At 40.2% G+C, this 14132-nt stretch overlaps 1 protein-coding gene across 1 annotated transcript in view; it reads right to left on the bottom strand.

Annotated features, from left to right (window-relative positions):
- SFMBT2 (Scm like with four mbt domains 2) overlaps nucleotides 1-14132 on the bottom strand; it is a 2938510-nt gene that overhangs the window by 988578 nt on the left and 1935800 nt on the right. The window contains 1 exon segment of the mRNA XM_044088354.1: nucleotides 4376-4523. Within this exon segment, the coding sequence (XP_043944289.1) occupies nucleotides 4376-4523 (148 nt within the window).

Genomic DNA, 14132 nt, shown 5'->3' with positions numbered 1-14132 from the left:
CTGTACTAGCATCAGAGTACACATCATCAATAACATTCAAAACAGGAGGTATAGCTAAAGGCCTATGCTGAGGTAAATGTAAAAAGGTCCTTAATCTCTTTCTAGAATCAGAGAATTCCTGATCCTGCCATTGAAAATGTTCTCTCATAGAGTGTAATGTCTCTCCAAAGGAAAACTCTTCAGGAGGGGAGGCCGAGGGAATAGATTCTTCAGCATCAGAATCCTCGTGGGCCGAATAAGCCTCCTCCTGGTGGTCTGAGAGAGTAGAGCCATCAATGGACTCATCTGAGGAGTGGGGGTCAGAGGGCTCAACCCTGGGCCTTTTGTCTGGAGGTGGTTGGGAGCCCCTGTCCGGATGAGGTTGAGAACCTCTAATTAAGGAGATAAGATTTTCTGCTAAGCTACGAATCTGTGAGCCAGTAGAAGGTCTCTGAGAGGTAACCTTGGGAGGCAAAGCTTTAGTAAGTTAGCAGCTTTAGCCCTAGAGAAAGCCTTAATGGACATGGATGCAGGAGGTCTGGCTGCACCACGTGCAGGAGTAGACTTGTCTAAAGGAATGGTGTCGGAAGGTTCCTGAACACCAGTTTCAGAAGGTAATTCAATAACCGACTCGGCCGGGGCCTCCGTGGCCGACGTAGTCGGTTGTGCGGTTTCGGTAATCGGAAGTACCAAGGACTCGGTTTCAGCCGAGACCGAGACACTCACGGTAGGCCTGACTGTGGTTTCAGCCGAAACCGCGGCCCACGTGTGTCGGTCCTTGTCCTTCTGTTTCTTAACTAAATGCAAAGTCGGAGTCTCCGACGGCATCTTGTAAGCAAAACTAGACCCAAAGAATTCCTGTGCAAACTCGGACCGACGTCTAAGAGTTTGTCGGTTGAAGGAAGCACAGGCTGAACAGGCCGAGATGTCGTGGTCTGGGCCTAGGCAGGGGAGGCAGTAAGAGTGGAAATCCTTATGAGGTATTTGTTTCCCACAAGTTAAACAATTATTAACTTTATCTGACATCGGCTGAGGCAAGAAAGAGTCCCCAACGGGGTACTTAGCTTTTTCGAAGTCTTCGGTAGCTGAATCACAGGAGCTGGCCGACCAGCACTTGCGAACTGCTTCTGCTTCGGGCACCATGCGGCAAGAAAGACTGAGGAAAATGGCGTCGGCTGATGCTTTTATACCCCAAATGCTCTGACGTCGGGGAAAGTGCAACATCAGCCGAGGCCAGACCCAGACTTTGGAATCCGGCCGACCGAAGGGCTGCCTGAGGCAGGACAACCCATATGTGATGACTGCAGATGCATCCTTGAAGGACATCATTTGGATTCCCTGAGTGCAACAGAAAGCGACACTTTGTGAATACCATTGAGGCTATGGAAAAAAACAAAAGGCAGAGCAGTAAACTGAAAATGTGAGGAGACAGAGGAAAACCTGTGGAATCTCCTGCAAGAAGGATGAATGGGTGTGTGTAAATAGACATCCTTCAGAGATCTAGTGACACTAAGAAAGCTTGGAGGAGAATGAAAGGCAAGGGAGTGTGAAGACAGAGCCTTTTAAAGGAGGTACCTTCAAGTAAGTGTTTAGGACAGGTCTCCAATGCCCTTCTTTCCTTGAGACTAGAAAACTTCTGGAGTAAAACCTTTTTTCCATGACTTCTTCTGCGACTTGCTCGATGGTACTCTGATTCAAGAGGTCTTGAATAATTGGGGTCATAAGAGATATTTGGTTTTGAGGAGGTTGTGGCATGCCGTTCAGAGAGAGAATATTTTCCCAAGACATGGCATGACCATCCTCGGTGAAGGAGACGGCTCACTTGTCTGTGGTAACAGCTTCCCATCTGGTCAGGAACAGCAACAGTCTTTGGGAAAGAGGAGTTAAAGGGCTGAAGGCAGGGGTAGGGGTGCTGCAGAGGCAGTCACAGAATTTCCTTCCAGAGGGAGATCCCCCCCAGACATTCCCTATGAGGTTTGTCACAGTAACTTTTTCTAGGGGGTTTTCTTTGTCTCTGAGCTGTCCTGGGATCCCTTCTAATGAAGGAGGTAGATTTAAATGGGTAGTCCCTAAGGTACCCAGGAACTAAGGATAGTAGAATCTGCCTGCAGTCTTTCATGGTCTTACTTTAGTCTTGGAGACTTCTGAACAGGCTGTCAGCCTGAGGACTACACAGTAAGTCTTTATCGAAGGGAGAGTCCAAAATTTTTGATTTGAAATCCTCCAGGATAGGCTGACTGCAAAGTTATGCATATCTGCGAATAACAGATCCAGCGGCAGCAGCCCTAGAAGAAGCATCCACAGCATCAAAACTGCACTTAATGCGGTATCTTGCTATTTGAGTGGCCTGGAATAGTAAGCTCTGCATTTGATGCACAGACTCTGCTGTAGCAGGGTCCAGTATAACTTTGTTTAAGGAATGCAGGGCAGAAATCATATACTTTGTCATTTGAGTCTGTTAGTTAACTGTCCTAAAAGCAAGGGTATAGCAGAGATGTAAACCTTCTTTCCTCATCTACCCAGAGCCCTATTCTTCATCTGTAGGTAGGGCATTATCAGTGGGTGGAAGCTTAGACGGCTTATCTGAACAGAGACACTGCAGAGGGGTCTGTCACTGGACTCTTATATAAATATTTTAGGTCATCAGGCACTGTATCTGATGAAGTCTGATATATAAAAGTGCTCATTACTTTGAATAACCAGACAACGTAAGGCTCAAAGGATTGCTTCGTGTTTTCATTGCCTGATTTTGAGAATGTGTATATTCTGCTCTGGTTAGCTGTCTGCTTGGAAAATACCTACAGGACTACAACAGTGGATTACTGCGAACAAACAGGCTTTTCCTTTTGTTTTGTTTTTTTTTTCTTTACCATAGTGCTTATTCAATACAGCTGTTTTGAAATATGTACACCAGAGAATGATTTAGATTACAATATAGTTCTTTCTACTTTGTCATGGCACTGCAGGCTGTCTGTAGCACACCAACGTCCCCCTGGAACAGTAGTCCAGAATCCTTGATATCAGCACACTTGTGTTCTAGCGCAGAACTCTGCAACTCTGTGACAGTTTTGTGGCTCTAACCCTATAAATGTGTCTTTTGACACATTATAAATATATAACTAAGAAGCACATTACAACCAATAAAAGAAAAAAATTGCACCATGCAAGACTGAAGTTGCTGGAAAATCGTTTTACTTTTTCTGTTTTCTTTGCATGTCAACAATGTTCTTCCATTCTGTGCTCTACTGAGATATACTTCTACTCCACATCCCTGGACAGTGCACTGACAGTCATCACCAGAAATACACACAACCAAACAGCAGGCCTCCTGGTATGGGTTTACTGATGTACTGGTGGGGATCAGAGGGATTCACAATCAAACTACTAAACAGCCACTGTTTTTCTTTTGTGATTTTCATGTGCGAAAATTGTTGACACATTTCTCCATATAGATCACTATCAGTAAGTGTTCGCCTAAATGAGTGTGTTACTGGAGCCTGTGTCAGAGGCAGTAAAGGTTATAAGTTTGGTCTGTCACTTGGGCTGGCCTGATTCATTTATCATGGCAAGCTAATTGCCTACTTACAGTCTCAAAAGTCCTACTTACTATCTTCACAAATGAATTACAGTATTCCACTTGACAGTGAGATGTTGTACTGTTTTGTTCACCATGCAATGCCATACAAACCAATTTTAAAAAGAAAACCGAGAACACTACATATCTTTTTCATCAAAATGTTACCACGGTTTAACATTCACTGGGAGTAAGATGTTACAACAATTTTTCAAAAAAATCAGAATCCACAGGCTTGTGCTGAACAATAGTTAACAAACCTATATTTATAAATGAATCTAACAGTCCAATCTTCACGCCACTTCAAATGAAAAACATGTTCCTGCTCAGTTCATATGGTTCATACTCATCCCATCCTCCTTTCTAGGTTGTAAAAAGAGACCCGATTTTGCACAGAATTACCCCGATTTGAGATTGTTGTCTGACAGAAGCATGTAACACATACTGTACATTGCAAAAATGAATGTTTTATACTTTGCCCAAAGCTTCTAAAAGAGAAAAAATGGAGCTGAGCTTCTAAAAGAGAAAAAATGCAGCTGACAATACAGTGTAGTATCTCCTAGCTACTCTGAAAATGAAACACAACAGATCTATGCCACAGAAAATTAAAATCAGTTATGTCAGATTCTAGCTTAATTTCAGTAAAATAAGCTTCACACTGAAACTCGGACAGTAAGTCACACCATCTGTTACCTCCTCAACAAATATAATCATTTATCAAGGCTTTTGTAAAACAACGTAAAAATCAAAACTACTTAGTCTCATGCCTTGTTCTAGTGTTGCAGAAATTTTTTTAAGAAAATCACAGAAACAAACACTTACCCTTAGGAGGAGTAAGGTTGACCCCATTCTTAAGGCACCACTCTACAGGCAAAATCCCCAAAGAATCAGCATGACACAGTATTGCGTTCTCATTGGCATCTGGCCTCAGGTCATCAATAGATACTTGAAAGCAATAGCTGTTGTACACCTACAGGAAGGAACATTACAAAATATTGATAGAACTAAAGAATATATAAGGGTGGTGCTTGTACTAAAATAAATAAGTGGAGTGAAATTACAGATTTTGTACAACAAAAGGTTATCATTGAGAGAAAGTTAAATTAATTCATGATAATGAACAGATGACTGAACAGACAGCCATTTAATAGGTAAACATGATGACTGGAAGTTAACTTTCTTGGTCATATTCAAAATAAACAGGGAGTCTGGATTTAAACCTGGAATGCATAGTTCTCTAGAATCCTTTAGCTTACCTGGTTTGTGACTTGTTACAGCCATGTTCTGAAATCTCAATGGCAAAAACTATGACTGCTAACTCTCTTTTCTTTTTGTTTACCATCATACTTTTGACAGCTACATTACTTCATCTGGGTTAAATATCTATGTACTGAGAAATGACTTAGCTCCCCAGAATTCTACACTCTCAGACTTTCTCATCTTAAATCTTTGTATAAGAATCAACTAAACATGGGCTGGAACAACAAGTACCAGAATGGCTATGTAGATATTTGAGATCATGCCACATGAAAAAAGACAAAATGAAGACAAGCAGGACTCGTTCATTTTTCTAAATTAGTAAGAAATAAAGGACAGAAGAGTACAGCTCTAATTCCTTAGGTTATTTATTTCTGTGTTCAACACACAAGCAAAATTGCACAAGAGTTTACCATAAAAACAGGTCTGATCCCAGGACGGATTCCTGTGTTGTCTTCCTGATTTCTGCTCTCAGTGCAGAGTTCTGGCTCTACCAAAAGGAAAAAGTACAAGAGCAAGAATCTAGTCCTTTTTCTGCTAAAGAACATAACAAAAATTGGAATATAAACAATAATCCTAACTTTAAGCGTTTGGGAGCCAGGCCAAAGGCTTCCCATTCCAGATCGTTCAACAGTGGCTCAAACAACTTTAAGGCTGGTAACCAGTGGCAAAAAAATACAGAGAGAAGAAAATCCACTTTGAAGAAACGTTATTAAACTATCAGGTAAGTACTACGGGGAATTATTTACCCATTTCAATCGACAGAACAATGGGATTGGAGACTGTTCAAGTTTGTAATGACATTAATGCACTGCATAGTTCATGCTCGGAATTTTTTCTGGGACACGTGGACATCATTAATATAATAGATTTAGACAGCTCAGGTTTGTTTGAACAATTTGATGCTTTGCCTGATAGGAAAAGCTCGGGCATCTCTGAATTTAACTATGCAGGTAATATGGGATAATATGCCTGTAGTTACTTTTGAGAATCACTGGGTTTGCTGTTAAAGTCAATACTGTAAATTTTGTGTTGACTGTACACCAGCATGTGGATACAATTCATCCTTGAGTCATGAGTTCAGCTCTGAGAACTTTTCGGATAGCTCTGAGTTGGTTTCACCTATGTTTAATGGTGCAAATATTGATAATAATTGTTATATGCTTTGACTGAATTGGTATTCATGGATGTAAACAAGTCAATTAATTTTTACAGTTCCATTTGTTCAACCACCACTGGTGGGGTTCACAATGTTATGGCAGCCTGTTCACTAGTTAATTCCCTTTTGAGGGACATGAACAGTGAATTTAAAAATGGGGAATTTTTACATGACACCACTTATGCAATGACCAATTTACTTTGTGAAGCTGAAGTTGATGCTAGTGACTTTTGTGTTTCCAGTAGTCAGTTCTTCAGATGTAGTGCAGTTGACACAGACTTTGGGACGAATTTTGGAGCACTGCAAAAGGATACTGTGAACAGGGGGGATCCAGACATTAAGTTAGTTAGTGATGTACAGCTGGATGACTGTCCTGAATCCTTGAATAATTTGCTGCAAATATTGTTCACTTTGACACTGTTAATATGGTTATCGAATTTGCTTTACAGGTATCCACGTGTATTGGGTCTAGTTCTAGTTTGTTTTCTGTTGAAAATATGGTTACCCCTAATAATTTTGGGGAGGTACCAGTTTGTATTTATAATACAGGTAAAGATTTTCTGTGTTTAACTTTTCAAGTTTCAACATTACAACTGAGCATGCCAATGTGTTAAGCAAAGGGTAGAGTTTCATGCCAGCTAAGGAGTCCGATTTGGCTGAGGTTTTAACTGATTTAAAACTGTTTAGACGCAAGCTGAATTTGGCACTCTGGTTCAAAACTGACTCCCTGAACTCTGGCACAAACCCCAACAAACCTCTCAAAAAAGCTAATTCTTTCAACCCACCCTTAAATAGCTAAAATGAAAAAAAGGCTTCCACCACAGCAAAAAGTTCACTAAGAAATTCTGTTAAAATGTAGGCTTTAATAAAATGAAGAAATAAAAAGCACAAATTGTGCTGTTCAAGTTGCAGGTCAAACAGGATAAGCGCTTTCAGTTAAAAAACCTTCCTCAGATCCTAGTGTGTAGACCTGACTTACTGCTGTTAAATAAAGATCCTTAATTGCTCAACCAATCACATACAGCAAAATCCAAAAAGAGAAAAGAATGGCAGGACACTGCTGGATTAACTCCTTCTTTATTAAAACAACCAAAACAGCCAAGGATAAGCGCTTTCGGGTGTGGTACCCTTCATCAGATAAAAAGGAACAAACATTACCATTATTTTAAATTAAAAGCCAACCAATCAGCAATCAATAAACTACCCGCCTTTTTGTAGGGCGGGTTTCAAAGGAACCATGTCATTTAACCCTGGGCTCCTATGAGCCCTCAGCTCCAAGATCCATTTAGATTCAAGGGATTCTGTCAACAACCTTATATCCCCTCCCCTATTATTTAACCTTACGTTAACCACAGCCCTGAAGCTGAAAGTGTGTGTGGAGTGCTGTTCAATGTGCCTATAAAGAGCATTATGCACATTTTTATTTCTAATATTGGAAAGATGCTGTAGAATTCTGATTTTAAACATATTATCGGTCTTCCCAACATAATATGCTGTGCAATGTTCACATGTAGCCAAATAAACTATGTGAATAGTCCTGCAAGTAGCCCTTGCCTTAAGCTGGTACAATTTTCCAGTAACAGGATGTTTAAAAGTTGCATTCTTATTAATGGACGGACAGGCTTTACATAAGCCACAGATAGCCACATAGTTGGATATATCTGTTGGTGATACATACCACAAAATCGAGAAGTATCAAGTAGACAGATTGATTTCCTCAGTAAAGAATGTCCTATATGACAAATTAATGACTAGAGCAATTGATAAAAATCTATATGACTTTCTTGAAATGGTATATCCAACTATACCTGTTATCAAAGGGTTGCCTAAGATTCATAAGAACAGTGTTGACCCCCCTCTCAGACCGATAGTTTCAGGGAGAGGATGGGTCACTGAGCCCATTTCAATCTATGTGGAAACTGAACTCAAGAAGTTGTTGCCTTTCGCACATACTGTATTGAGGGACACTGGCCAGCTGCTGGAGAGACTGTATGAAAGAATGGAGCAAGAAAGTTCCATAGACAACATCATTTTGGTGACAATGGATGTCAACAATTTATTCACTTGCATACCCAATGATCTAGGAGTAGAAGCAATAAGGGACTTTGCCTTTCATTTTGAAGTAAACATGGATGTGAATCTAGTATGCAGCTTCTTGGAATTGGTCCTGGAGAGCAATGTGTTCCTCTATGGTGAGAGCTACTATTGGCAGAAATGGGGGGTAGCCATGGGCACCCCCTGTGCAAACAGCTATGCCAATATAGTCCTAGCTGAATGGGAAAGGCAATGGGAAATGGATACGAAAAATGAATGGAAGGAATGCATCATCTTCTACAATAGGTTTGTGGATGATGTTATATTCCTATGGAAGGGCAGTATGCAACGCCTAAATGATTTTGTCAATTATTTAACAAGTACGGCTAGCTTTCTAAGATTTGAAGTGAAAACATCAGCAAATGAGATTGATTTCTTAGACGTGAGAATTTCAATGAATAAAAGCAAAGGAATCGGCACCACTATATTCAGGAAACTAAACTGGAGGAACCATATGCTATACTACAGTAGCATGCATCCGAGACATGTTTTTCAGAATATTGTTGAAAATCAAGTGACCAGGATATCCAAGCTCTGTACTGACAATGATGACTTTCTGCAGGAACAAGACAAACTCTTACAGAATTTTGCTTCAAGAGGCTACAATGAAAAACAATTAGTCATGAGTAAAGGCAAAGCAATGTCCATTCGATACAACAAAGGGCAACCGTACTACTCAAAACAGAAGCAGAGTGATGTGAAGAAAGGTGGAAAGAGCAACAGTGACAGATGCATGATGACCTACAGCACTGACTCCTTTGATGTCCGTGAAACCATCAAGAAATTTTGGCCAGTCTTAACTGCTGACAGTAAAATTAGGAGAATTGTAGGGGAAACACCTAAATTTGGTTATAAAAACAAGAAGAACTTAAAGGCTTTATTGTGCAACTATGATGGAATACCTAATAAGCAGAGTACAGAAGGAAGAAATAGGTTAGGAACTTGGAAATGTGGCTTTTGCAAAGCTTGCAGCCACATTAAATGTTCCAACAGTTTTGTTCATCCGGTAACTAACAAATGCTATAAGTACTCTGGCTTTGCTAACTGCAACACCAAGAATGTTATATACATTGGCACTTGTAATTTGTGCCAAGCCTATTATGTAGGAAAGACCAATAGAAAATTTAAGGAACGGATACTTCGCCACCTGTTAGACATCAAGAATAAACTGGTAACCAATGCCCTATATAGACATGTGTCTGAAAATCCAGGGCATTCATTTAGCTTTATGGTTATCTCAACTGTGACTACTAACCTCCGTGGAGGAGACATCGTCAACAAAACTGAAAAGGAAGAAAGCAAATGGATCATGAACCTCAGAGCTAATTTATTTCCAGGGCTCAACAGAGTAGTTCCTATTAAACCTATTTTGAAAGAGAGAAGCCTAATTAAGAAATGAAATGGAGGCTTAAGGAAGGCGTGCATCTGATTGCTGTATGTGATTGGTTGAGCAATTAAGGATCTTTATTTAACAGCAGTAAGTCAGGTCTACACACTAGGATCTGAAGAAGGTTTTTCAACTGAAAGCGCTTATCCTGTTTGACCTGCAACTTGAACAGCACAATTTGTGCTTTTTATTTCTTCATTTTATTAATGCCTACATTTTAACAGAATTTCTTAGTGAACTTTTTGCTGTGGTGGAAGCCTTTTTTTCATTTTACTATTTTTGCCTATTAAGGCTTCCTCTGGAGGTGGTTTTTGGTTTGATTGTTTGTTACCCTTAAATAGCTGGTTATCTCTCTTTCAGAAAATGTGTGAATTAGAAATTCTGAAATCTTTTTCTAAAAAAAACAGCTAGAGACTACAACTTATCCAATGAGAAGGCATTGTTGTTCAAAGAATTATGCAGCAACAAGAGTATCAGGATAATGAAACCGGACAAGGGTGGGGGAATAGTTGTGATGGACGTCAATGACTATATAATCGTATGCATGAGTTGCGTTTCACTGAGACTTATGTCCAGATATCTAAGAATGAGCTCAATATTGCCTATTGAAAAATTGATATCTGTCTTTATGACATGGTTATGCAGGGGCAAGTTAATAGTGATACATACAATTACTTACTCAATCAGCATCCGGTGGTAGCGGGCATCTTTGATATACCCCAAATCCATAAAGATCTCCAAAAATCCACCTTTGAGACCCATAGTTTTACCGGGTAGAAGCAAGCCCTTCTACATAGCCAAATATGTGGACAGCTTGCTAGCATCATCAGTCACTGAAGTCCTGCATATTTGTAAGGATTCATGGGTTTTTTTGACCAGGCTAGTGAGGCTCAGGTTCTTGGGTGATTGTATTTTGGTCACAACAGATGTCCAAAATTTATATTCTGTCATTCCCCACAAAGTAGGGTTGGAGTGGTTGGAAAGTATTCTTTCTGACACAGGACTGTTGTTGAATAATGACATTAACACGACTTGTACACTTATGGATCTGGTTTTGACCAACAATTCTTTATTTTGAAGGCCAGTTATTCAAACAGACAAATGGGGTGGCCATGGGGACCTTCTTGCGCCCCAAGCTTTGCCAACTTGGTCATAGCCTATTCAGAGAAGCATTATGTATTTAACAGTCCCTTTGCCAAATCTTGGTCATTCTATATTCGTTTCCTGGATGATATTTTTATTGTGTGGGACGATTCTGCCACACAATTGAATGAATTTCTCGAGTATATCAATGGTGGTACATCTTTCCTAAAGTTCACCCATACGTTTGATCATGATTCAATGGGCTATTTGGATGTATTGGTAACCAAAGATTATTTGAGAAATTGTTTTTGTTCCAACATCTACTGTAAAAAAAACTTTTTCCAACTCTCACCTCCATTTCGATAGTTGGCATCCACAACTTCAAAAGAGGGCTCTGGTCAAGGGGCAGTTGGTCAGACTTGTTCGTATGATTTCTGATGATGTCACCTTCACTGTTGAAATAGACAACTTGATTGGCATGTTCAATAAAAGAGGTTACCCTCATGAGTTATTGGACAGCATTAAGGAAGAAGTCCAGGGTAAGAGGAAGAATGTTTTTTACAAACTGCTACTACCTATTCCTGGTGGTCGATCTGATGACCATTTGGCTGGTATGTCCAAAGAAGCACAACCATCAATTGTCCCTTTTGAACATTCACTAATAGTCACCTTTTCTGTTAACATTTATGATGTAGTGGACACAGTGCATAATTTTTGGCCAATTGTGATGAGTATCAATGAAGGCAAAGAATTGTTTGGGGTCAAGCCAAAGGTTGTGTTCAAAAAGGGCAAGTCTTTTAAGAACCTTTTAGAAATTAAATGTGAGGTGAGTTGTTCAAGTAGACTTAAGGGCATGTACAAATGCAATCATTGCAATTATTGTCAGCATATTTTATTGTGTGACTCATTTTTCATCAGGAATAGGAAATTTAAGGTAAAAAAATACTTCAATTGCATATCAAAGGGGGTGGTATATGGAGCTCTTTGTCAATGTTGTAAGGCATTCTACACTGGAAAGACTAGTTGTAAGCTGAAAGAAAGAATTTATGAACACTTGAATGACATCAAGAAAAGGAAGAACAGCAATGACTTGTATTGGCATATTTCAGCTTTTCCTGACCACCATGTCAAGTTTGTAGTGTTGGACTATATGGAATGGGATGCAAGGGGTTTTAGCATAGAAGAGCACCTCAACAGAAAGGAATTAATCTGGATTTTGATGTGTGATGCCCTTACTCCCCTGGGCTTAATGACTGCTGTTTCATTAACCCAATCCTAAAATTGAAAAGTATGGAGGGGTAATTCATCAGTCATCTTTATAATTTGTTGTATATACATTGTTGTAAAACGTTTGGCACTGTTTTTTACTTATACACACTGTTTCAAACTGTCATTACATTTTCAAGTTTTTAATTAATTAATTAATTATTTTTTAAGTATCATTTGTATTGGTCGGTTTTAATGACATGACTACAGGATCTTCCTTTATTATTGTATGGTTTATGGGATTACTGTAGTTCTGATGAAGTCTTTTTTTTTCAAATTTTTTTTTTTTTTCAAAATTCTGATGAAGTCTTGATGTAAGACGAAAGTGCTTGACTACTGCTTTTTGCTGAATAAATTATTGGTGGTTACTACTAGCTCTGTGGTTTATACTGGACTTGTGTGCTCCCTGGACCTCCAGCAGTTTTTCTTGTAAAATACAGATATACCAGTAAAGGTTCCACTGATTTCACTGATAATTTTTTTCTTTTACATCGACTACTGACACAGCTGGTAAAACTGATCGAAAACCAGCTGACAGAGCTGTGCAAGCTTTTCTGAGCAAGACTGTGGTACAGCTGTATAAGGGAAATCTGTCTTTCCCCATTGTAGTGTGATGTCAGAGGCGATATGTATAATTAGCAGGGGGTGTGGGAGTGCTGAGGGGCTTTCCGCCTTGCAAAAATAGATATTTTTTTTGCTTTTTTATGCTTTTAATTTTGATCATCATATGTTCTATGATTTGTGGTTCAATTTCATCACATATGGATGAAATGTGGTACCACCCACCAGTAGTCATTTTAACAATAAATCTTTGACAGTGTTCCCTAATTTCAAGGTTTAGGCGGCACTGAAAAGGTAAGGGCATCACAATCTTGGTAACTTCTTCTGCCTACTGTCTTGGAAGATGCAGTACATAAACTTGCAATGGGAGTGGTAAGCTGGGACCCCACCTGCTGCAGGAAGCCTACACTGAAACCCTTTTTACATACTGTACAATTTAAAGCTTCAGGTCAATCCAGAACAAGTACAAATATAACTCGGTCATTGTCCATGATGGTGTGAATGACCAGAGCCGTACCTCCCTGGACTACATGAAAAGAGACATGGAAGAACTCTCTGATCACGTAGCCCAGGCCCGTATGACCCTGACCCTGAGTAGCATCCTACCCTCACCAATAATGATACCATGGTATAAAGAAAAAATTATCAATTTCAACAACTGGCTACGTTTCTGGTGTCATTCAAAGGGGATGCAGTGTCTGTCCGCCTGGGATGACATGCTCGACAAGCCATGCTGCTTCGCTAGAGATGGCTTGCACCCGTCACCCTTAGGCTTTTGAATACTGGACAAGGCTCTTGCCACCCCCATAGTGCTTTTTTTAGGCAAGGCTCAAAAGACAAACCCACCACCGTAAATAGCACAAGCAACAAAAAACTGAGGGTAATGCTACTCAGTGCCGGAAGTGTAAACATCAAAATGCACACACTCGAGGCACTCCTCAGTATGGAAAAAAAACTGATATATATATGTGCAGTAACAGAAACCTGATTTAAGGCTCCAGAGAGCACCCCAGCACTACCAGGCTACAACTCATACCATACATTTCGGCCACAGAACCCAAACCGAAATACAAAAGGTGGGGGTGCATCCATATTCATCAAGGATGCCCACACCTCCAGGTTAGTGGCATAGCACGATGCTTCAGAGATCATCCACGTGCAACTAACAACGGGCAAAACTGCAATTCAAATTGTAGCTTAATACAGATCACCCATCATGTCCCAGGACTCCCATTCCACGTTTCTGGAAACACTGGGAAACATAAAGGTCTTACCAAACACCCTAAATATTAGGTGATTTCAATTGCCCAAACATTAACTGGGAGAACTACTCAAGTACTCCCTTGCCCAACATTTCCTAGAATTTATAAACTCAAACACCCTGGTTCAACTGGTCAACCTTCCCACCAGAGGTGGCAACATATTGGAACTGGTCATCACCAACATGGGCGACCGGTGTTCCACACCAGAGGTCAACCCCTCACTGGTTAGATCTGACCATAAACAAATCACTTTGGATAGCCACATTCCGCCCCCACTCCCGGACAAGAAAACCACTGTGAAAAACTTTTCAAAAGCAAACTTCACGTTACTTAAGACCGAGGTGGAAAGTTTCAAAGCCCCCATGCTGAAGGACAACGCCGTCCAAGCTGCAAAATCCTTTAATACTGCATTCTACAGGCACCTACAAGAATGCATGGATCATGCCATCCCAAGCAAAACCAAGACTCACTCCTCCAAGAAAAGGAAACCAGTCTGGTGGACTCCTGCCA

This window comes from Protopterus annectens, chromosome 11.part0 (genome assembly GCF_019279795.1).
Source record: "Protopterus annectens isolate FY-2018-M chromosome 11.part0, PAN1.0, whole genome shotgun sequence".
Lineage (NCBI taxonomy): Eukaryota > Metazoa > Chordata > Ceratodontiformes > Protopteridae > Protopterus > Protopterus annectens.
The sequence above is the reverse complement of the archived record's forward strand: the minus strand, read 5'-3'. Positions and strand labels throughout refer to the sequence as shown.